Below are 23894 nucleotides of genomic sequence, written 5' to 3'. Positions count from 1 at the left end.
CTCTTGCTGGAAATGATTTTTTTCTCTAATTGCAAATTTCCCTGCTGCAACTTGTAGAATCCACTTACACATCACTGACAAAACCAACATTTTAACAGTGGTTTGTTTCTTCAAGTCAGGATAGCAACCAGAAAAAAATGAAATATACCAATACTGCGCACTCAGTAACTTAATGGTAAAAAATGAGTTTATTTTAGAAGTAAAAAATAACAAAGTTACAAACAAAAGATGTATTTTCTACCTAGGATTTTATTCTTATATTAAAATATAGAAGACTCTCCAAAAGCCTTTAATAAACAGTCTATGATCCATCCTGAATCACACTATACATATTTAGCTTTTCACTGATTAATAATATGAAAGTACAGCTAAGGTCTAGAGCAAATCATCTCAAGGTGACCACGTTGTAGCTGGGAAACGAGCTGGAGGGTGTCTGGCTTGGGCCTGTGAGATGAGCCTTTGTCTGAGCTGCCAGACTTCTGCCATCAGCTCCCGCTCCTGACGTGCCAGTTCTGCTCGTCCTCTGTTTGAAGACACTGAAGTACAAGAAACAACATTGCAACTAGTGGTTTTCCATAAACACTACAAATACCTGTTGGAAAGGGAAAGCAGACATCTCTGGCAGTACCACTGGATGTGAGGCAGCCCTCAGACTGGTAAGAGCAAGTTCTTTGAAAGTGGTGCCTCTGTTGGCTACCAGGTCAGATGCTAATGGGGGCTGCAGCAGGTCCAGAGGTTCCCATTGCCTGCAGACTTTTGTACATAAGGTGCATTGGAATTTAAACTGTGCTTTCACTGTCAGAGTAGCTAAGACAGGCCAGAGGAAATTAGACTAATTCTTGACTATAACTCCCAGTCAGATTTTGATGAAAGACAGCTCTAGATCCTCTCAACATTCCCAAATCATAAACTGCTATGAAGATAGGAAAAGCACAGGCAAAACGATCAGGTCAGAATGCAACTAAACTAGGCTGAGGTTTACTAGAACCACTCTCATAATGTGACACACTTCAGGCACTTCCTACCTGTGCCACCTGTGGTAGCAAAGACATCTTCTGTAGGTATGAAAGAAAACAACAATAAACTGGTTTACTATCTGCTAAACGCCTACACAACTAATGACTCAATCACACAGCCAGGTGTTCCCACAATGCTCTGAAACTAAATGTGAAAGAGACTCCTAACTTAGAAACTTACTGTGTGGTGATGATGCTAATGTAGACAAATCATTGAGACAGACATTTCCAGACCTTGGCACCTGCTGGACTTCAACCTCTCTTTCTGTACACCTGGCCTTTAAATCACGAAGTCTCTCTGTGGGAAATGGAAAGAAGGGTTCCTTGTAAATTAAAAATATTGAAGTTTCTAGTGAATTTTTCTAGCTGGAGGTGAAACAGTTTTTCTCCAGGAAGCAAAGCTAGAACAATCACCCACTCCAGTTAATGGCAAGTACAATTTGCTCAGAATTAGAGGTCAATGTTTCTACTCTTCGGGTCAAAGCTATGCATCACTGCATTTCATTTTAAGGAATTACAGCTCTGTAATTTCATTAATTTCTTAAAATTCCCTTTAAGAAATTACAGCTCTTTAAGAAATTACATGTGCTGTTTCTTCCTATATAATTAATCTTCTGACAAATAGGCCACTAAGATCATATGGAATATGGCTACTCATGCTTGTAGTTTTAGGAGCCACCCATTTTAATTATGCACAGTTGCAAATTACTCCATACTACAACATTAGGTAAGTAAGGACAAAGGCTGAAAAAGTTTGCCCAAAGCAATAGTAATCATCTAACCCTAATATTAATCACTAATTTTATGTGAGCCTTGGAAGTATGGTGGGGAAATAGGAGAAATACCTGCAAAAACACACAAATGCTGCACCTGAGAAGACTGTACTGGCCAATTCTGGAAGCACCTAAATGTGTTGGGGTTTGTTTGGTTTCTTTTTTTTTTTCAACAAACACTTGGAAAAGCCACTTCTTGGTATAATACTGTATGTCATCCCAGGACAACATTATTTGACAGAAAATTTCTAATGGATGTGATTTTACAATAGTTTTAAGATGAGCTAAACCTGTGCTCCTACCAAAAATGCCGTTTATATTGCTGTGTTTGATTGATATCAAACTGAGACTTCTTTCCAAGTCTGGCTTTGGAAAACAGATACCTTTGTTTCATGAAAGAATATTGCCAAAAAGCACTTATGGAGTGCTTGGTAAAGGAGTTATGCTTAAGTTTATTCCAAATATTGCACAGTTCATTTGTATTCAGTCATTGAATGCTTCATGCCAACTTCCACACAGAACTGTATTATCTACATGCTCACCAAAAGAGCCATCCTCCCTTTGCAGCTTCTCAGCCAATTCTAATGCATCATTCATTTTGTCATCTAAGAACTGCTTCCTCTGCCCATCTGCAGCAGCAGCCGCCTTCTGTTCTTGCTCCAGCTGAGCTTCATTGTGTGCAACATCTTCCCACTGTGCAAGAGAAATATTAAATGTCTTCAACAGATGTATTGCAAGGAAAAACCAACAAATAAAACCACCTGTATTATTACAGATTACACTTCACCCTAAATTCAAAATATTTTAGTAAGCTGTGTGAAGGTTTCATTTTGAAAAATGTCTCATTCAAATATCTGGAGAAAGGTAAAAGTCCTGGGTCAGAGAATAAAAATGAGAGCAACTTACAGAAATAGGAATATGCTTTCCTAAGGCTAAAACATCCTTACCAATTCACTCTTGGGCTTCCAAAAACTTCCAGTCAAAACAGAAAAGGAGAGCTCTAACAAAATATTTCTCTAATACATTTCAGCTTTCTGCACTCCCTATTACAGGTAAAACACAGTTATATTTTTGCCAGATCCACTTAGAAAAATAAATTATGCAAATACCTTTTTTTCTTCTGTCTCCCTCATGGCCTTCAGCAGTTCAGCTTCTTTCACCCTGTTGTCATGCAGGAGCTTGACAATCTCTCTGTAGGACTTCTCCCGGTCCTGGTCATCCCACCTGAGTCTCCGCTGTGCTTGCAGCTTCCAGTTGGTGTCAATGTGCTTCTGCTCAGCTTTGGCTAAATTTTCTTCAGCCACCTAATAAAACACCTTTCTTACCAGAAATCCAGTCTATTCCAACTGCACAGCCTTACCTACAGACCAGGCAGGACAAACTGAGTGTCCCTGTCAGATGTCCCTGTTAGAGCCACTCACCAACAGGTGCAGCTGACATAAGATTGAAACCTGAATGCCAATACTTTCACCCACATCCATCTGCTTCCAAAAATTAAATGCTGTTTACAAAAATTCAGATCCATATGTTTATTTCTAGACAATATACAAATGCAGATGCCAAGCATATGGGCAGTGGGATAGCTGCAACTATTTTTCCAACTGTGAAGTTAAAAGTTCTGAGCTTGAAAATCTGAGCAATTTCTAATGTCAAGCTACACACATTCATTACAGTGATCTAGAAGACAGCTTCTACAGCTGAATTTCCTGCCAAGTACTACTAACTGAGATCTCCTTTGAGGCTATCTTTTATTTCGTTATGGTTACACACAAAACATGTTCCTTATCAGGAGAATGACTTGTTTTGAAAAGCACTTTTGAGACTTATATGCTTTCTAAGTTTTGAGAAGTGGAAAAAACCAAAAGCTAATATTTCTGGCAGGTCCAGAGAATTTCAATATTATACAGATGTTTGGACACTTCAGTCAGATTTTTGGAAATCTCAAAACTTTAAACAGAATCCTAATCTATTAATATAGATATCTAGAAATTAGATTTCTTTAGAAAATATTTTCATATTAACTTGAACTAGTTAATTACAGTAAAAATACCATTTACCAGTACTACTTGTATAACTCAGCATATAGACTTCCCAGAACATATGTTAAGATCCAATCATCTTACTGTAAGAGCTTTCTGTATTTCTTCTCTATCTATTTCTATCAATCTCTGAACACGCTGATCTTCCAGATCCACCTTTCTTCGATGGGCTTCCACCTCTTCTTTCATTTCCTTTGTAACTGCCTCTTGGTCTTTGATTATATGCTGCCAAGCACACAAACAAAAATTATTGTTGCTAAGCTACTAGCTCACATTGGTAATTCCATCTCCTTAACATTTATTAAAATTTCATTAAACTAGTATTTGAATATATCCACACATCTCATCCCACTACATATCATAACTATCCAAGAAAGTCATAGACCCTGCTGTTTTATCCACTTGGAATTAGATGAAGCATGAATCATAACAGTGGCCTGAGTCATGAAAGGGGATGTAATTCCATTCTCCAGATTACTGTGGCAAATAAAAGCAGAATTCCAACCTAAATGAACTAGATTCATCATGAAAATATTCTGCAATTTATGGCAAATTTTAACCAAAACCTCAAAATGTTTCATAACTACAAATTGTGTTTCATGTCCCTGCACTTACAATAAACACATCTGCAGCTTGAACACAGAGATGATTTGCCAAAGTAGTACAACCCGGCGGCAGATCTAGAAACAGCATTTTAGCTCACCACCTTTTCTTCACATTCACCAGGGCACATCTACACAATTTTCTGCAACAGCTGTAACCCCTTCCCAGGCGTGTAGGAATCTATTGAGCAACTGAGGCAAAGTCAACATCCTTTGAAGCTGGAGTAGGGACCCTCAACAGTGCAGGCAAAGCCTGTCTGCACAGAGTCTTGTGGGCAAACAGAGATCCTCAGCTAGTTAAATAATTGCTACCTTTCCAGCCTAGAGAGGATGATCACTGTAGAATTAGTTCCCCCAGAGAGCTGACTTTACATGTACTGGAATACAAATGAGCTTAGCCTGGTTTGTGTTATGTAGCCACAATACAGCTGGCTGTGTATTGAATAAATAAATGCTAACAGAAATTTAGCCTAGTCATACTCAGTATGGATTATAAAAAGTTTATGACCAAAAGCTTTAAAAAAAACAAATATAAGGTGATACGTCTCAAAATGAGGGTCAGAGAGCTGGATGTCTACTTCTCCTTTATTCCATTGCATCTACACATACTCAAGATGAGTACATAGAGCTATGATTTCTGAACACTTAACTGAGGACTTTTAATCAAAATGAACATTTCTAAAACCTTCCACTGGCATCCTTGCTTTGCAGTAATTTATAATAATTAACTAAATTTTTACTTTAAAGAGAATTACTGATTAAAGCCGTTTATTACTGAATAGCCATATTTCTGAATAAATCCGTCATTTCAGAAAGGAACTGCACATTCCTGATGAACCATCCACTCCTTTTTCCTTAATGATGTTGTTGGCAATTAGACATTTTTTCATCACCAACATCAATCTGCTATACTGTTCTCTCCAGAAAATGCAGATATGTCTGGATATCACAGATGAAAAGGTGGGAGTTTCTGGATGAGGAACACATTGTTATACACTTAACTTCTTATTTACATGTTCCTCACTTCCCTCAAGCAGCTGAGCCCACACCTAAACCTTGCACCAACTAAATTATACCTCAGCACAAGAAAAGAATAAAATGGGGAGGATAGGAGTATTTTCACCCAAAACTCCTCAAGATAACAGTGAGTTGTGGTAACATTTTTATCAACAGAAGATTTATTCTAAAAAAATTAAAGAGAAAAAAGAGAAAAAAGCCAGGCCTCCATTTCTTCTCACAAGGTGTGGTTGAATGAATACAGTCAAATCCAAAACCTTCAAAGGAAGAACCATTACATATTTGTATTTAGTATAGTTCTGCAATAATTACCTGTTCAAAAAGCTGTTTTTGTGATTCAAGTTCCATCCATCGTAGTTCTACATCCTGAACAGCAGCAGCTGTTTCCTGCTCTCTCATAGATGCCTTGTGGAGAAGAGAAACACATGGAAATACGATAAAGAAATTCTTCTGCTTTAAAAATCATTATAAAAAAAAAAGTCCAAGCCCCCACACCCCTAAGTTCTGCTTAACTTTCTGTCATATGAAGAATGGAAAATACTGCATAACAAAAGCAAAGGGCAAGGTGAATAAGAGGCATAAAAGAGTTTTGCATCCAAGCTGTTAGGGAATACCAGTCTTGAACTGATGCTAAAAACCTGCCAGATGCAGCTCTGAATCGAGTAAGGAGTCTCTGAAGCCAGAATGCTGTGGAGGACAGTAGGCAGAAGGGGAAGTGGCTGTTTTGCACCTGGCAGAACCTGTGCTGTGCTGGAGCTAAGGAGTGTTACAGTTTCCTGACTGCAGAAAAAGCCACACAGCTGCACTGTGCTCTGCAAAGTGTGTTGTTGAGACACAAGGAATAGCCCTGCAAAGGCTCAATATGTGCCCATGAGTTGCAAAAGCTTCCATTCCCAGCACCTGCATGCCATGGTGCCCGGGTTAGTGATTTGGAAGCAGAGCCAGGCCTGGCCAGAGGCCACTGTGGAGCCTCTCAATCAATGGCAGAGTTAATTTGCAATCTGGATGTACAGCCCACAGACAGCTGAGTATTCACTAGTCCTTTAAGGAGCTCATTATATTTTTCAACACTGCCAGGTGAATCTGGCTTTTCTCAGGAATTTTGCCAGTTAAAGCAAGCCAGTGGAACATACTAAGTGCCAAATAAAACTGTTAAATTATGCACTTACCACTTAAAGCAGTCTGCCTCATGCTAAATACACCTCTGGGCTCACAAATCACAGTATATCAACTACAATTTTAGCTATGCATTTTTTCCTTGTTTATTTACCATATTAAACCTTATAGAAAAGAATTGCTTGAGCAATACTCAACCTTTCTTGCAATTTCGTTATCGAGACGTTTCAGTTCCATTTGAAGCTGATCTTGCTGGTAGTTCAGAAAACGCCTTCTTGAAGCGTCTAAAAGTTGCAGTTCCTTTACTTTCAGTTCTCTTTTCAGAGCAGCAAGCCTTTAAGGCCAAAATAAACAGAAATAAACAAATAACAGAAATAATACTGTATGTGTAAAAGGTCAGTACCAAAGAGCATAAACATGCAATGCAATTAGCCATTAATTACTATGAGCTCATCTCCAGCTTAACAAAGCTTAGGACAGTTGCTTTCATTCCTGTAAATTGTCCAGTTTTCATTTATGAGACAAAATTAAATTCACATCTTCACATGTGTATTAGAAGATACACATCTTCCAATGGCAGTATCTCCAGTTAAGCTTTGAAGTCCTGTGCCCTGTTTCTGCCCCACTTTAATAAGTCCTAGTTTAATGTTGCAAGGATCCAAAACTGGAAACTAGGCCTTAGAATAACTGCCAGTGTCCTGGTACCTCTTGCTGCACAAAATTAGTCTCAAGTTTATTTGGTAAATATCAAACTCTTTCAAGGAACAAAATCACAAACTCAAGGATTAGTTTGTAAATAAAGGCCTGCTGTCCTTTTTTAAAAAAACAACTCTGTGGGCTACAGAGGTTTAGGAGATGTGCTCAAAAACGTGGTGGTTGGGGACATGGCTTAGCGGTGAAGTTGGCAGTGCTGGGTTAACCACTAGACTTGTTGATCTTAAAGGTAATTTTCAACTTAAATGATTCCATGATTACCTGCTGTTCATCTAAGAAACTATGAGATGTTGACATTCCCTTAAACCTTCACAACTGTACAGTTCAGTTTTATTACTATCACCACTCTTTGCTTATCAACTGATACACAAAGCAGTCGTTTTTCTAGATCCACTAGAAATCCAAGACTGGGTACAGTCACTGATCCTATAAGCCACTCTCATATCTGCAGTGTGGGTCTGCCCACAATGCAAGTCTGAAGTCTCAGTGTGCAGGCACACAGCAATTGACTGTTTAAGAGACTTCCCAATCCGAAGGAACTAGACAAATAGTTGGGAGCTGAGACAAAAATAAGATGTGACTTGACCTCTAATCTGCTGCATTCCCTCCAGGGAGTAATAGGTGAGGCAGTAATACAGCCCAGATCACTTAATTTCCACACCAAAATATGACCCACCAGACCACAGTTATCCCACATTACAATTTATACAAATTAGTGGTTAAAAATGTAATAGCAGGCTACAGTAGCCAGACCCCTAATGCTTCCTATATTCTAGTACCTCTGCCTCTCTTCTGCCAACTTCTCTTCTTCTTCCTGTAGTATTTTTCGCCTCTGTTCTTTAGCTTCTTGAAGTAATTTCTGCTTTCGATACCAGACTTCATCTTCTGCTTTCTGTTCCTGTGCTTTGGCTTCTGATTCATGTGCTAATTGTCTACATGGAAGGAGGTCACATGTTAATCATTCAAACCAAGTATCAAGAAATTACTTGATTACTTTGAAATCGATGACAGTACTAGCTAGTAACTGTTGAAATGAGATGACATGAAAGAATATGGCATCCCCTTTGCAGTGACAAAGTACATGAGGAAGAGTTACAGTATTGACTGTTAGAGACAACAGGGCATTACAGATGAGTGCAGGTACTTTTTTCCTCACATTTTTAACAAAAAGTGGTTCCTAAGGGTGCCTTGGCATCATGGTACCCACTGATTTCAATAGCAAGCTAAGAACTCCTGGCCCTTCAAAACTTGGACTCCACAAGGTCAACAGAGGCTTAGGCTCTGGCTATGAGCTTCCAAGTTTGGTGACCTGTGGTCCAAAATCTTCTGCTAATTATTAACCTTTTTTTACTTAAGACTAATGATTTAATGTAAAACCATGTCAAACCAAGTTACTCTCAACCTTTAGCAGCTATTTAAAGTCCTTTTCCTGAATCTTCTTCTCTCTCTTCTCAAGCATACACATTACAACATACAAAGGCAATTATGTCCACCTGTCCTTCCCAGTCTGTCTTCCATTTCCCACTAATACCTCTCTCGCAAGTATTCAATTTCATCCTGTCTGATCTTCTCCAGTTCCTGAGCTTGATAATCCACAATGAACATGGGATATTTATTAAATATAGGGTACTGTCCTTTTGTAAGTGGTGTGAAGTCATCAAGCATATGCTGTGGATGGATATCCAGTGGTGTGGCCTCCATAAGATGATAGGCTTCCTTAATCACAACATTTATGTCCACGTTGTTACGATGATGAAAGAAATACTGTAAGAGACATGCTGCCATTTACATTCTACACAAGATTATGCACTTTTATGTATTTTTACATAAATATATATTTATTTTTAATACACCTATTTGGGAATAATCAGGAAAATTAGCGAGATCTGTATTTCAACAGTTAATTTTAAAAGTTTTTCAAGTTTTCCCCACGAATTCATAAAACATCACCAGCTCAAGTGATTTGAGCCAAACTTCTTTAAGGTGGGAAAAGATGCTTTGGTTCTTTTCCTTCTCTTCAAATGGCAGCTGTATAAGGGATTTGGGAAGCTGAGTGTCAATTTAGAGTGTCCAACAGTGACTCCTACCACTGGATAAACCTGCCTCAACTTTCAGTGTTCAGCCATGAAGCTCAGAAGTTTCTCCTCTTGCATAACTATTCTTCCTGTCAAAGATCTTATCCACCAAGAAAATCTCTAAATAGTCATTATTAAACATAGCAATAATGTTCTCTGCTTGATGTCAGTCAAACTGCTCATAAGCACACTTTAGAGGTGGAACCCTTTGTTTGCCTGCAGAGATATTTTCATAAGAAAAAGAATCCTCTTCCCAAGGAACATTAAACATAAGGAAACTTTTTAATTTAGCTTCAGAGAACATCCAACAATACTGCCTCATTTTGAAAATCTGACAAGAGGATAATGAAACAACATCACAGAATTATTGTGTATTGTCCCCAGAGGCAGAAGTCCATACTAGATCCTCAAAAAAGAGACAGAATTATTTTGTGCTTGATGAACTACTGACATTTTTAAAATGGCTTTTAGTGACATTAGAAAGCTTATGAGAGCTTTTAAAGTTCTCCTTGCATGAAACTGCAGGAAACTGCTCAATGTTTTACTCATTTATTGTGTATTTGTCAAGTACCAGATATTAATGTGGAAATTGATCTCCTTGTAACCTGTCTAACAACAGATACAATGTTTTATACATCTTTTCCACATGACTGACTTAAATATGAAGATGTTTACCTCAAAATCTGCTGCTTGATTACAGTGGAGCAATGGGGCTCTGGAACATATAATATAAGCAACGACAACCATTAGAAAGTATGAAGGATGGTTGGAGAAAATATTGTCGAAGACTTTCAGCCATTCTTCTCTTGTTAGAACCTCAGATAGTAGTGTTTCTAGGAGAGGCCAAGCATAAACCTAAATTATTGGGGAAAATTGACAAAATAATCCATTAGTACAATTCTACTGTCCCTTTTAAAGAAATAATACGATTTTTCTTGCCTTATACCAAGGATCTATTCATTTATGAAAGAAAGAGAAAATAAGCTAGAACATTTCAAGATAAGTTTCATCACCCACTCTAAACATTCAAAGTTAATCAGGGGTGGTTACAAATACATTTCATATTTCACTGGATGTCTAAATATTCTGTTTTGATTTGTGACGCTAAAATCATCCCTAATGATAAACAGGGATTACAAAATTAATTCATCACACTTATGTCTATGTTAAAAAAATGGGTCCATTTATAATGTGATGAGAGATTTTTAAGCAATGTGGACTTGAAAGCAAAGAACTTCTAAAGAACTAAAGTACCATATATATGATCATGGACAAGGAAAAACAACAGGAAAGCAATGATATATTCTTTATACTCCCACATAATTCACTGTTATTTAATGAAAACTCTCCCAAACTAAAAATACATCAAAATAAAAGCTAGCACACTATTTTTTCTTACAGTATATTTTTGTATACAAAAGCTGTCTTGAATATTACCTGTGAAGTCACATTGTATTTTACTAAATGTTGAAGTAGTTCTTTGTCATGATGTGCCAAAACATTTTCCATCATACTAAGGACATTAACTGGAGGATTGGGAAAGTACTCAAACCAGTGCTGACAAAAATTAACTGAAAGAGAACAAGAAGCTGAATACAATCCACTGTAATCCCGAGCAAAAGACTCATGACAATCTTGAAGTTTGGCTATAAAACTGATGCCTTTAAGATGTTATTTCAGGCAGCAAAACCTATTTAAGATACTCCCATCTCTTCTCTTTCTGAGTATTCCTAAACCATTCCCACAGTACACTGCTTCTCCAGCGGTACTGGCATGAGTTTTTGTGTCAGTACACTGTGAACCAGACTGAAGAACTAATCTGGCTCAAATATAAAGTGAAAAAAAAAATCTGTGAGCTGTGGGACTAAGGCATGGGAAGCAGATGGGAGTACTTCCACCAGAAGTTCTGTCTCACAAAACTACAGTGTGGATCAAGTAATTTTTAATGTACTAAGAATAATTCGTGGATACTTGGATACTTATTAATCAACAGCATGTGGCTGCAAAGTGGGTATGTATGCTTGGCAGCACGTATCTTCTGTACACTTAGCAGCAGCTGCAACAACTACAACTTTAATTTATATTTCTTCAGAAGATAGCCACAGTCAGTGTTCAGACAAATGTCTAGTCTTGAGTTACCACATGCTCAGGACAACTAAACAGGGTAAAATCTTTAAAGAGATCATTCTCTGTTGAGTGGGAGCAGGTTGCAGGTGGGGTGCGTGGCTGTGACTACTCCCATGTCTCAGAGACTTAATTATTATGATATAATTATGCAAGATACATTTGCGTTTGCAAATTCTAGGTATATTTCAATCAGACTTTACAAACACTGTTAAAACTGGTAACTTTTTGCTAGAAAAACTGCAAAAGGAAACCTCATATTTTGAGGTTTTTGTTTTAAGCTCCATATTAATTCCTGGTAACACCTTGGTGACCTCTAAATAAGGAAATAACTTATTCACTTCAGCAGGAAAAGCTCTTTTGCATTGGAAAACTTAAACATGTTGCAGAATATTTGAGTTTTTAAAATCACTGCTTACCTACTACGGTAGCAACAACTTCAAAGCAGATCATCTGGTTGTTCTGGAATAATTTTACAAATGGGAATGCTAGCAAAGGCATGTAAGGTGTCTCAGCAAAGATAGCAGACCAGTGAGCAAGACATGACAAGGTCCTGTACATAGAGGCAAACAAATGTGTAGAAAACATTGATCCAAAATCGAACAAAAATTCAATATGTACTTTACAACCACAACATAGAAAGACTGTGAACTTCAAGATATGCAGGATTGTACAAGTTACCAAAACAAAATTGCATGAGGGCACTACTAGGTCATTTTAGAATTTTTCTTACAGCTGCTTCCAGCTACTGGATACATTTCAGATGACTTTATGAAAATATAAATCTGTAATATTTAAATAAATAGAAATATATATTTTACCTCTGTAGAACTCTCAGCAGTTTCCTGCTTTTGATAGGATACTCTTTCTGAATATTTATGAATGCACTGTGGATTCCCCTATCTATCAGGCTACTGAATGCCAAGTGGTTTTCAGGAAGTTGTAATAAGGAACGCCAAACAAACATCCTGCAATTAAAATGTAGCCTTAGTCAAGGAAATTCTTTTTCATGGGCAGTAAACACAAGCAATTTTATTTTGTGCAAGCATGAACATGCACACAAAAAACACCTGTACTTAGCTGGATATTCTCCAAATCCTTTCAATAAGGCCTGCAGACGTTTCTTGTCCAATCCACCTGGCAATTCGTTCTACAAAACAGGGGATCAACAGTAAATGTAACCACTTTCTCTTTCTTTGCACTCTCCATGAGAGCAGCTAAATATTGAAGTTTATCACATAGTATAAAAAAAAAAATCAAATGTATATTGCTGTCTGTTCCATAGTCCTAGGAACTTTAACAACAAAAAAAAGATAATTCAAAACATTATTGTCTCCTAAACTCAAAGAACATCTGCCATTGATTTCAGTCAGAAGCAGATCAGATCCAAACTGACTGAACTGTGTACTATTAAATGATGGATATAGCAAACCAAAAAGTACTAACATAAGAAATAGATTATATGGTGACACATAAACAGGAATATATATATAATATATAATACATAAATATATATATATTCATCAAAGGCACAAGATACAGAGAGAGAAAATGGTGCTGTGATGACAGACAGGAATAAATGTAACAGTAATTAATCTTCTAAACAATGAAGGAAATAAGGAAATGGATTCTAGGCAGACATTTTAGAGGTGCCAGTTTGCTTTCTGCAGGGAAGCAGATCAGATCTAGCAAATACCAAATGTGTCACAAGTTGCCTGAACAACTGCAGAGGCACCCCAGGCTGGAGGCAGGGCAGCTCTGGCTCTGTCACATACTGCAGGAGTAAATAAATAGAGAGAGAAAATGGTACTAAAATTTTCTTAATGCCTGCTCTGCTCAAATATCCAAGTGCATCAGTGCCTAAATTTATTTTTAAAGCAAATGGCAATGAAATAAAAACATTGCAGACTGAAGGACAAAATATCTGCAACTTCTTCCTACCTCTTTATTTTCAAGTGATGTATTTTCTTGCAGTTTTAGCAATCTAGTTTGAATTTTGCTTTGTTTAGATTTCCATGGTCCCTCTGACCTTCCTGAAGTCACTTTTGTGATCAGTTTAGTTGCCTCTGGTGTGTACTTGGGCCCATCTTCTACAACTTTGAACATGAATGGTGGAGGCTAGTATTAAGTACAAATAACTTGGTTAAAATCTTGTAATTCAGATTACACAGAAATATAATTTATTGTTTATTTTATATGCCACATTTTTGAGTCTGATGGCCATAAAAAGAAGACTAGAAACACATTTATACTGTAAATAAACAGATCTAGATTGTACACTCCTGAAAAATAATGTCCATGAATAAAACTGCTCTAAGTATGAGAAGGTTTATGTAGCTTCCAAGCTAATTCAAACATCATGTTATTTCCTTGCTTCGCAAACAGTAAAAATATAATTAGGATAGTATAGATGTGTATCATGTACTGTTCAGGTTATTTACTTTAGTGTGTTTCTCAATGTCATTAAAATACTTTGCATTTCTATAGCACTAGTTAAAAGAATACAGAAGACCTTTACAAACTTTAATTAGTCTTCAGTGTCAGGCAGGTATTAATTAATTCAGTGCTGGAGATTGTGAAAGCAAGTGACAAAGTGGATATCCCAGTTCATGTCAAACCGTCAGCAAAAGTGCAAATGGAATGCGTGTGACATCTTTATACATCCTTCCTCAGCTCCAGCTCCATCATTATCCAGAGCTGGTTACTGTTTACTTCAAAGACATGGTGATTAAAGATATATGGAAGTCTGTATTTAGAAACCTGACTCTCATTAATAAATTAATATAATAAAATAAGAACTGGTATTTAGAATGTTTGTTATTCAGGAAGGATTAGGAGTGTATGATTGTGCCATAAATGATGAGTGCTGGTATCCAATAACACAGTAAGAAGAACAAGACCACAGTAACAAAAACACCATTCATGCCCACAGTTTGAGAGCATTAGTTGCAAAACATTTCCTATAGGAAATGGAATAGAAGAGGCACAATTACTCTGTTTCTATCTCCTCAAAAACTCCATTACAAAAAGAAATTGATACACACAAATTGGTATAGAAAGAAATACCATCTCCCCCTTTCAACACCAGTAACACAATAATAATCTTAAAAACATCAAATTACCTGACAGGCTGTAGGAACTGTGAAAGAAACTACAAATTACTTTATTGTTAAAAGCAGCACTTCAACACATATCTGCAAACTACTGCTGATGTAAAACATATGCAGACAAATACCACCATTAAGGGGACTTACTGCTATTTTAAGAAATTTAAAATACTCTACCTTATTTTCTTCTTGAGTCAAAGCTTGGACACTGTATAAGTTAAGGCTTCCATTTTTCATTACTGAGGCAATATACTGTCCATTGGGGCTAATCGCTGCTGTACTAATTCCCTCTTCAGGACTCCCAATGTCAAAAAGAAGTTTGCATGTTTCTGTATTGATAAATCTCATAATATTATCTTGACTTAACACTCCAAGGACCTATAAGTTAAAAGGATTCATCCATTAATACTGCCAACGTAAAGCAAAGTGGAATACTCAATTCAGCAACAACATTCCTTTAAGCTAAAGGAGCAACTGTAACAGCACAGTAACTTTCCTTTTGGAAAGTATAGTTCCTCTATATCCCCAGTGCCCCCCAAAAGCCCTCCAAGTATAGGCGTTGAATCCAGTAACCAAATACTCTTGTCTTAAGTTTTATGAAAAAACTGACCTGACTGGAGCCCCCATCAAAACTGTCAGGGAGGAATTCCAGGTGACGTACAGCTCGCACTTTCTCAGGCATCTGGATTATTCTTATCAACTGCTTCAATTCCAAACTCCACAAGTGAAGATGATTTGATTTCCCACCAGCTACCAAAGTCCGACCATCCCTGGATCACAGGTAAAGCTTCCATCAGCACAGTATCATTTAAATTAGTGTTAGATAAAAAGAGAGATTGTTCATTTTGTTCTATGCCCTCAAATCACTTTTGAATCAGCCATTATTCCTGTGATACTCTCTTGAAAGAACAAAATAGTTCCTAAATAATACAATTTGCTTCAGTAAAGGATAGTTTAAACCTTATTTTAGTGGCTACTAAAAATCAACCTAATTTATTTCAACTTTTAGGGGACTATAATAAAAACTACTATTGATCCTTGCTGAAAGTATCAGTCACAGCAGAGTTCAAAAGCTTATCATAGTATATAGCTCAATACTTTCACAAAGTATTACACAAAAGGAAAGAGAACCTGTTTAAAACCACAATTTTTATAGTCTGCCTTTAGAATGTTTAAAATAGCAATTTACCTGGTAACTGCAAACACCTTATAAAATAATACAGAACCTTCTATAGCAGTTGGCAACTGGTATTTACAGTGAAGAGTATCAAATTCCCATGCAAAAACAGAATTATCTTTGAAACAGCTGAGAATGGTGTTACTCAATGGAAGAAAAAAAACCTGGAAGAATATGGAAAAGAAAAAAAAATGGGATGTTGTCAAGGAAGTACATTTTAAATTAACCAACGTGCATGGCAAAATAAAACATGGCAGGTGTGGCTATTACTGTAAGTGGGCAAGCCAGTCCCTGTCCCCTGTGACAGCCTAGAGAGGAGTAGGTGTGCTCTCCCTGCACTGGTTAAAACGTGTTGTACCTTTGCTAAGCCCATTTAACTCACTGAAACAACTGTTAAATTTTATCTGTCTTGTTTTTATGACTGTTAAACTTCATTGTTTCTGATGACTGCAGAGGGGACACAGTATAAACGCTGGGGATATCACTGGCTGAGATTAAGTCAGTGCTACAAAATTCATAGTTTTGGTCAGAATGATTTCTTGTGGCCTTAAAAATCTGGAAATATGGATATGTGGGCTGGGTTTCATCTTAGTGACTGAAAATTGGACATTCAGGCCAAATGAGTCACTTGACAGGGAGCAAAAGTAACCTGTGGGGAAAAGAGTCAACTACCAGAGTCTGAGACTGAGCTGTCTGTCCTCCTTCAGGGACCCTGAGGAAGACTAGACAATGAATTGAGAGCAGATGAATTCTGGTGAACTGGAGTACCAGTTGCTAATCTTCTGCTTTGCCATAGAAAAATACCACAGGATGGTCACAAGCAGCTGTTGAATAAACAGTGATGCTTTGGAAACAGTCATTGTAGATGTGTTGTATTCTCATTTGTCTCACCTGCTGTCTGTTCACTCTGCACCTCAGTCTCTATCCTTTTAAATTAGCTTTGCCCCCTACCAATCTAACAGAAGGTGTAAGCTGGAGTGCAACTGCGCTTAAGAGGCATCAAAAAGCACAAAAAATGGGTGTGACACTGCTACACTGGCTCAGAGAATAAGCAAGAATTCAGCTTTGCACACTGAGTGTCAGGCCTGTATGGTCCAGTAATAAATCTGAACTTCAGTAAAGCACTTATTATTGGTATGTTTTAGATCGTGGCATGAGAATAAATACCATTATTCTAAAGACAGGAAAATGTAATCTAGATCACTTGCACAATGTCCTATAAGAAATGGTATCACTAAACCAAGAGAGCAAGCTCTTGATTCCCAAATGTGACCTATTAATTCAATAATAATCACTAGTGTTTGGCTTTAAAGGTTGTTTCCATATTGCAACTGATCCTACCAAATTCCAAGAGCCACTTACCAATAAGAAGTCCCTACACATAGCCTACACAAAGAAAGATACTGAGCAGTAGAAAATCTTGTTTACACTACAGAAATGCATTCATCTTTGGAGGGAAGATGTTCTAATTATTTTAGCAACATACGCTACACAACAGTTTTAATAAAACAAACAAGCAAAAATTTATGGATGATCTTCCACAGAGTAATTGCTAGGTGACTATTTTAAGCTGACAGGATTTCTGCCTGACCCAAAACTGGGTGAGGACACTTAAATGAATAGCCTTGTTCTGTGCAAAAGCAGCATGGCTTTTTAGTGGCCAGCCTGATGAGAACCTTAGTTTGAAGTGGTGTTTGTCAGACTATTCACTGCAGGGCAGCACGTGTGCAAGCCATGCTCAGGCACTTGGTCAGGACTTTCTCTAGTACTTAGACCAAAGTGTGACATTTGGTGGCGCAGGCAGATCTGTTTAAAACAGTATAATGCTAAGGGAGACCTACTTAAAACACTCCCTGACACAAACATGTCATCCTTCTCATCCCATGCTGTTCCCTGTGCAGTGTGTCTGTACAGCAAAGAAAACACTGGGCTAAAAGCAATGATTTTATTTTCCTGAGTTCCTTTTCAGCCTCGTTTGTTTCCACATTCAGCACTTTGCATGCACAGACAGAAGAGCTTTGGAATAAGAAGCTGAATGGGGCAGGTGGTGGTGACTGTTTGAAATTATCATTATGACACCAAAACAGTTTTTTTAACAACACCCTTAAATTCCACTACCATTCAGGTTGGAATCAATTTACACAGGTCCTCTGAGCCCATCCTAGGCTAATGCAAGATCAACCTAGAAGATGGTTCCAACTTCCAAGTTAAATTGGGTTAGTCAAGGTCATGTCCAAGCAAGTTTTGAGTATCTCTAAAGATGGAGGTTCCTTAAAGGTTCCCAGCAGATCTCTGCAACTACTGAGTCATTACTTCAGTGGTCTGGGTGATGTGGTAAGATGACAGTTGAGATGCCCAAAGATGATAAAAAAGATTCAGCTGTATTTTAAAGACTATTTACAAGTAATGTGATTTTAATATGTGATGGTATACCTACTGTGGTGTGCTTGTTCACTCTTTACTCACTTTTTGTATACCCACAGACTGACGAACATTCAGCTTTCTTATTCTTTGAAAGGTGTCCAAGTCCCACAGCTGAGCTGTATCAGTGGAAGTAGTGATGGCATACTTGCCCGAGCCATGGACAGAGATGGAAGACACTGAAGATTCATGGCCTCTCATCCAACTAACTAGCTCCTGGGTTCCTGCAGAAGTTGATGAAAAAGATACGAAAGTCATTCAAAGTGGAACAACTACTACTTTATTGTCAACACTGTGCTGTGAAAGAGACTTCTAAACATAACTAGTGTATATCCATCTGCCATCACAACCCAACACACAACAAACAAAGCTATCAGTCTTCACATAGCTACTATACTTTAGAGACGCACAATCTTCTCATCTCGAAATAACAGATTTTATAAGTTATGCTCAGTTCTGCACAGAAAGCCAACGTGCACAGACTTGTTTAATTTAGCCTAAAACTCAATCTTAAAAAGGCATGAACAATGTGATCAGTTAAGTCCAGCATGCCTCACAGAATATCTGATGTGAACACCCACAGAAGCTGACTGAATGTTCTAGTCAGAATGCTGCACTTGTTTTTACTTGTGGACAGAATGCGTGAATGATTACACAACTATTTACAGGTGCAAAGAAGAAAGGTTTAATGACAACGGGCTATGACTATAGAAAGGCAAGAGTCAGAAAGCAACAGCTCATTAATTCTTTTGGACCATTTTTGTGCTGTGCACTGCATTCTAAGGAAATGGTTCTCTGACTACAATGTCTCCCACTTGTGACTGCATGACCACTAATCTTCCCTCAGCAACCAAACTGCACTCGTGGCAATTACACTGTTTACACTGGGTGGTTTGCCTGGCAGCCCACGGGGTGGTTCCAGCTACTGCTGTGGCATCAAAGATAGGAAATGGCTGTAAAGCAGCTCATAAAGACTAACAGCCAAACTTTCTGCTGTGCTTACAGACAATGGAGTGCTTAAAGCCATCATCACTTGAGAGGTGACATGGGATTAGAGAGTATGTCTTCTAAATAAGGGGATGGAGCCCGTCAGGTAAGTATTGTCTAATACCCTAAGGAACTGAACTGACTTAGGTGAGTACCATTCATATTTTAGAACATTCTTCAGTATGACTTGATATCTGGAAACAGTACCATATAAACGTGCAGTACTCTCTGGAGTAATAAAGATTTCTCTAAGTGCATCCAAACATCTAAGTTTGGTCTTGCTGTTGTTACAAGTAAGAGAAAAAGTGCAGAAAAGGTCTGAAATCCTTAACTTTGACTCTTCCAGTATTTTGAGGAACATTGTGCTGCACTAAAATCTTGACAGATAATCTCAAACTCAGACCCTAAAACTGTAGATGAGTGATTCCTACAGCTTTTCAAAAATATTTAAATCCAGATAATATTTGGATATAATGGAGACATTAAAACTGCATTTTCTAATAGGTAAAGAATAATTTATGAAGAAAGAATTGTCACTGCCCTTCACTATTTAGCTTCTAATCAAGACAGAGACATACAGCTGTGATGTTCATTTTTAATACTATTTTTGAATAAGGATATAGAACCACTTGAATATTCAAAAGTATTGATATTTCTTTTAGTGTACATTGTCACTTTGTTCAAATATTTTACTGTAAATATAGTTAATAACTTGTTCAGTTGCAAACTATCATACTATCAACTGGTTTTGGCTTTATTTTAATAGACTACCTCATTCTAAGTAAACATCTAAAAAATCGCTTAAAAAAAAAGGCAACATACCTAACTACAATCCTGTGGTGGACTTCAGTTAAACAGATGCCTGCATGACTCAGTGGGAATAAGTAACTTTGGCAAAGCAAAGGGTTCATTTAGGTTCATTTACCCAAGGACTATAGCCAACATGAGCCCAAACTTTTCTTTTTCAGACAGATGGCATGAAATACATAGCATAATTTCCATAAAACAAACTATCCCAAAATTTAAGATCAAAATTAAAATTAAGTAAGTTTTCTTGCCAATGCAGATAGCATTTAAGCCTTGAAATTTCTCCTTACCTGTATCAAAGCACTTAATAGAATAATCTGCCAAAGCCACAAGGAACTCTGTCTTTCTGCGAAGATTAAATGCCAAAGCAGTGCAAGCCTGCATTGTTCTCTGAACAAGGTTGAACCTATTTAAAAATAAGACATTCTGATTCTGTTAGGAAACTTTGGTGCATTTAATGCCAAGTGAAGTAATAACTTAATCAGTTTCAATACATTTCAGAGAGAAAAAACAAACTCCAAAGGAGAGAGTAAGGAAATCATATCCAATTATAATAGATCTAAAAATCAGTGCTAATATTTTAAAACTCAGTAGTAAACTGCTAAAAGACTGGTGGATGTATTTCTGCAAATGCAAACACTAGGTCTAGTCTACTGTAATTTCTGGCTCATTCATTGATCTGTATTAGCCCGAGAATAACTTCTGGTGGTAGCACTTCAGTTCTGTGGCATTGCTGTTCAGTTTACAGTTGCAAGCCTTTGATCTTTTTGAGCAGCTGAACTAATGAAATAACATTTAGGGAGCCTATACAAGACACTGGGTTGAAGTTTCAGACCTGAGCAAACTATTACCTATTTAAAACTATCTAGTTAAAACCTGACCTGTGGGATCCTGTCCAGGCAAGTTCCACACCCCTGAATGCTACAGGCAATTATTAAGTCTTGATAGAAATATTCTTACCTGTTCCCATTCAAGTCAAAAACATATATATTTCCTTGGCGGTCTCCAGCGAGGAGAGAATCCCCAGAACGGTTGAAAGCCACATTCAGGAAATGTACTGTCTTTGAATGGTACCCTTGGACACTGTGAATGATGTTCACTATAACTCTGTGAAGAAAGCCAGCAAAACAGCCATGCTTACCATCATTTTATTACCATTTATATCTGCAAGATATAGGATTAAAGTGTTTCTGATTTTCCACGTTCTCTGAAAAATCTTCCATGAAACCCATGTATTTCTAATATTGAAAATATACTACAAAGGAAGTAATTCACTGGGTTGGAAAGTAGGTAGGAGACATGTAAAGCAGACTGGGGAAATTCACCATTCACAATCCTTTTGTGTGGTTCCTGGTTACCTGATTTCCACTATTAATGAATAACATTAATACATGCTGATGTATCTAAAAGCCCAATTCAACACTCTGCAAGGAACCTGGCTCATCATTACCACTGCAGAGAAGTGTTCTAGAAAACTGAGAAGCTGTGCATTACTGTAAGAAACCACTCTGATTAGATGTGGAGAAAATCAGCTTTAATATCACTTCTTTTCAGTCTTCAAAGCATTGGGATTGTTAAGCTTGGAAAAGAAAAGGCTCTGAGGTAACCTAACAGTGGCCTTCCAATACCTGAAAGAAGCCTACAAGAAAGGTGGAGAGAGACTTTTTATAAAGGCCTGGAATGACAGGACAAGGATGAATGGCTTCAAACTGAAAGAGAGTAGGTTTACATTAGACATTAGGAAAAAATCCTTTACTGTGAGGGTAGTGAGACAATCAGGCTCCCTAGAGAAGTTCTGGATGCTCCATTCCTGGAAGTGCTCAAGGCCAGGTTGGATTGTCCTCTGAGCAACCTGGTCTAGTGGAAGGTGTCCAGGCCCATGGTAAGGGGTTGGAACTAAATGATCTTTAAGGCCCCTTCCACTCCAAACCATTCAATGATCCTATGAAGAAAGCCCTTTTTATTTCTATTAATCTGAGCTATTATAGAACAAAAGTTTCCAGTTTTCCACTTCTATCCTTGTATGGTGCTGTCCACATAAAATGAAGCCAGATGCAGAAATGTGCAGAATGAGCTATAATAGGAAGGTTTTTCCAGGAAACAGGACATTGAGATTTGGAAGATCTGCTATTCCTGGATTTACTGCCTAACATTAAGCAAGCTAATCATTTTGTATCATCACTTGGATGTAAATTCATAGGTAAACTAAACACCAAAACTGTGCTGGATATTGGCAGGCTGATTAAAGACTGCAGAGCACTTGCAGAGCGCTCTGACTATGGTTATGTAAGATGCTGATAGCTCTCTGAGACACAGAATATGCTACCCAGCACCTTCACGGGACTGTGGGGGTATGTTACAAAGGCTGAGTGAACACCAGAATAAAGTCATACAGCCATGGTACAGACTATAGATAAAACTAATTGCACCTCACTGTTAAAAGTATTATTTTCTTCAATAAAAGGGCCATAAAACTGAAACTAGAACGATAAAATATTTTAAATTGTAATCAAAATCTAGTGATGTTTGTGTGGGATTATGACATTAAAGACCCTAACAAATGCAGTATGACTTCTGCTTCTAAAACCACCCTGAAACATAAGTACTTTTATCACTGCAGCTATAGCACCTCCCAAAACCTTTTCAATGTCACTCTCTGCCTTTCAAAAGTTTCCCTGCCACTAAACTAAGCCAGGAGAACAGAGTCAGGAGTTCATGGGGCTGCCTCCAGAGTCCTCCAGGGCAGAGGTCCTCAAAGCAGCATTTGTGCTGCTGCTCTTCAGCTTACACCAGGCAGTATTTACAATTTCTTTGAATTCCCCCATGGCATTTTATTCAATACAACTAGAACGGAAGCACTGAACAGGAATAAGTGCCCAGCCAAGCTGAGCAGCCTGAGCACAGAGGTTTCACAGCATCCTTGGGGACCTGCTCTGCCTTCAAGAGAGCATCTCATTAATAAATATAAGTATCTCAAAGAGGATTGTGTCAGACTCTTTTCGGTGGTGCTCAGCGACGGGAGGAGGAACAATGGCCTTAAACTAAAACATAAACGTTTCACCACAACAGGAGGAAGAACCTGTTCACGTTGAGGATGGCAGAGCACCAAACAGGCTGTTCAGGGAGGTCGTGGAGTCTCCCTCTCTGGAGACATTCCAAGCCCGCCTGGACGTGCTCCTATGTAACCTGTTCTAGGTGACCCTGCCTTGGCAGCAGGATTGGACTGGATGATCTCCAGAGGCCCCTTCCAACAGTAGCGGTTCTGTAATTCAAGGGGAACGTGCTCCTTTCGTTATCTAACGCGGGCTGCCAGTTCAACCACCCTGCAGAGGCTCAGGTGGGCCCGGGCCGGCCCTGCCCCGTCCGCCCGCTCCTCTCGGGCAGCCGCTCCCCCCGGCCCGGCCCCGTTACCCCCGCGGTGCGGCCGCCCCCGCCCTGCGGGTCCAGATGCGCCCCCGCCGCCGCTCGCTCAGATCGCAGCGCTCCATCCCTGCCCGGCGCCGCCGCTCCCGCGCTGCCCTCAGGGCTCCGCCCACGCTCCGCGCCGGGGGGCGCCGCACCCGTGGTACAGCCCGCTCCCGCTTCACCAATGGGGAAAGAGCCGGAAGGAGCGCGAGACCTCCCCCCTCATATATCGGGAATGGAACCGCTCCAACTGCGGCCTCACGGGCTGCTGGGAGTTGTAGTTTCCCTCGCGGGCGTCGCGCGGAGGCCGGGGGAGGGGAGGCGAGGGGAGGGCGGAACGCGGCCAGCGCCTGGTAACGAAGTAAAAACGAGTGAAAACATCGCGTCCTCGCAGGCAAATGAGTTTATAACGCAGTGCAACAGGTCACTCAGAACATGGCTTTTGCAGGCATTGCTGCCGGTTCCCTCCTGTTTCCCGCGCCGCAGCATTACAAGCCCCGTCGGGAAAGGGAAC

The 23894-nt window shown here is 38.7% G+C and overlaps 1 protein-coding gene across 3 annotated transcripts; it reads right to left on the bottom strand.

Annotated features, from left to right (window-relative positions):
- Positions 1-169: 169 nt before the first annotated feature.
- On the bottom strand, positions 170-23518 carry TBC1D31 (TBC1 domain family member 31). 3 transcript variants are annotated; one of them, XM_088178924.1, is made up of 22 exons: positions 23387-23465; positions 20936-21082; positions 20266-20381; positions 18227-18405; positions 15773-15924; positions 15194-15353; positions 14761-14961; positions 13418-13594; positions 12547-12626; positions 12298-12444; positions 11896-12029; positions 10790-10923; positions 10028-10207; positions 8809-9041; positions 8057-8209; positions 6762-6897; positions 5760-5852; positions 3913-4053; positions 2899-3093; positions 2332-2482; positions 1198-1314; positions 170-536 (listed from the first exon to the last, which is right to left on the bottom strand). In XM_088178924.1, exons 1-22 carry the CDS (start codon positions 23461-23463, stop codon positions 391-393), a joined length of 3249 nt encoding a protein of 1082 aa, XP_088035050.1. In that variant the 5' UTR covers positions 23464-23465; the 3' UTR covers positions 170-390. The 3 variants fall into 3 exon arrangements, with proteins under 3 accessions (XP_088035050.1, XP_088035065.1, XP_088035059.1); XM_088178939.1 differs by lacking the exon at positions 15773-15924 and having other exon boundaries at positions 23387-23518; XM_088178933.1 differs by lacking the exon at positions 13418-13594.
- Between the last annotated feature and the right edge of the window lie 376 nt (positions 23519-23894).

The sequence above is a fragment of the Sturnus vulgaris genome, chromosome 1, assembly GCF_052056855.1.
Source record: "Sturnus vulgaris isolate bStuVul1 chromosome 1, bStuVul1.hap1, whole genome shotgun sequence".
In the NCBI taxonomy this organism is placed as follows: Eukaryota; Metazoa; Chordata; class Aves; order Passeriformes; family Sturnidae; genus Sturnus; species Sturnus vulgaris.
This window is presented reverse-complemented; position numbering and strand designations above follow the sequence as displayed.

Bases quoted from the DNA above. Each gene is read 5' to 3' on its own strand.
- TBC1D31 (XM_088178924.1), bottom strand. From the start codon at position 23,463: ATGGAGCGCTGCGATCTGAGCGAGCGGCGGCGGGGGCGCATCTGGACC. The intron at 12,030-12,297 runs GTAAAATATATA...CTCTATGTACAG, and splicing joins CTGCTGAGAGTTCTACAGAG to GACCTTGTCATGTCTTGCTC. The intron at 2,483-2,898 runs GTATTTGCATAA...TCTCTTGCACAG, and splicing joins GGGAGACAGAAGAAAAAAAG to TGGGAAGATGTTGCACACAA.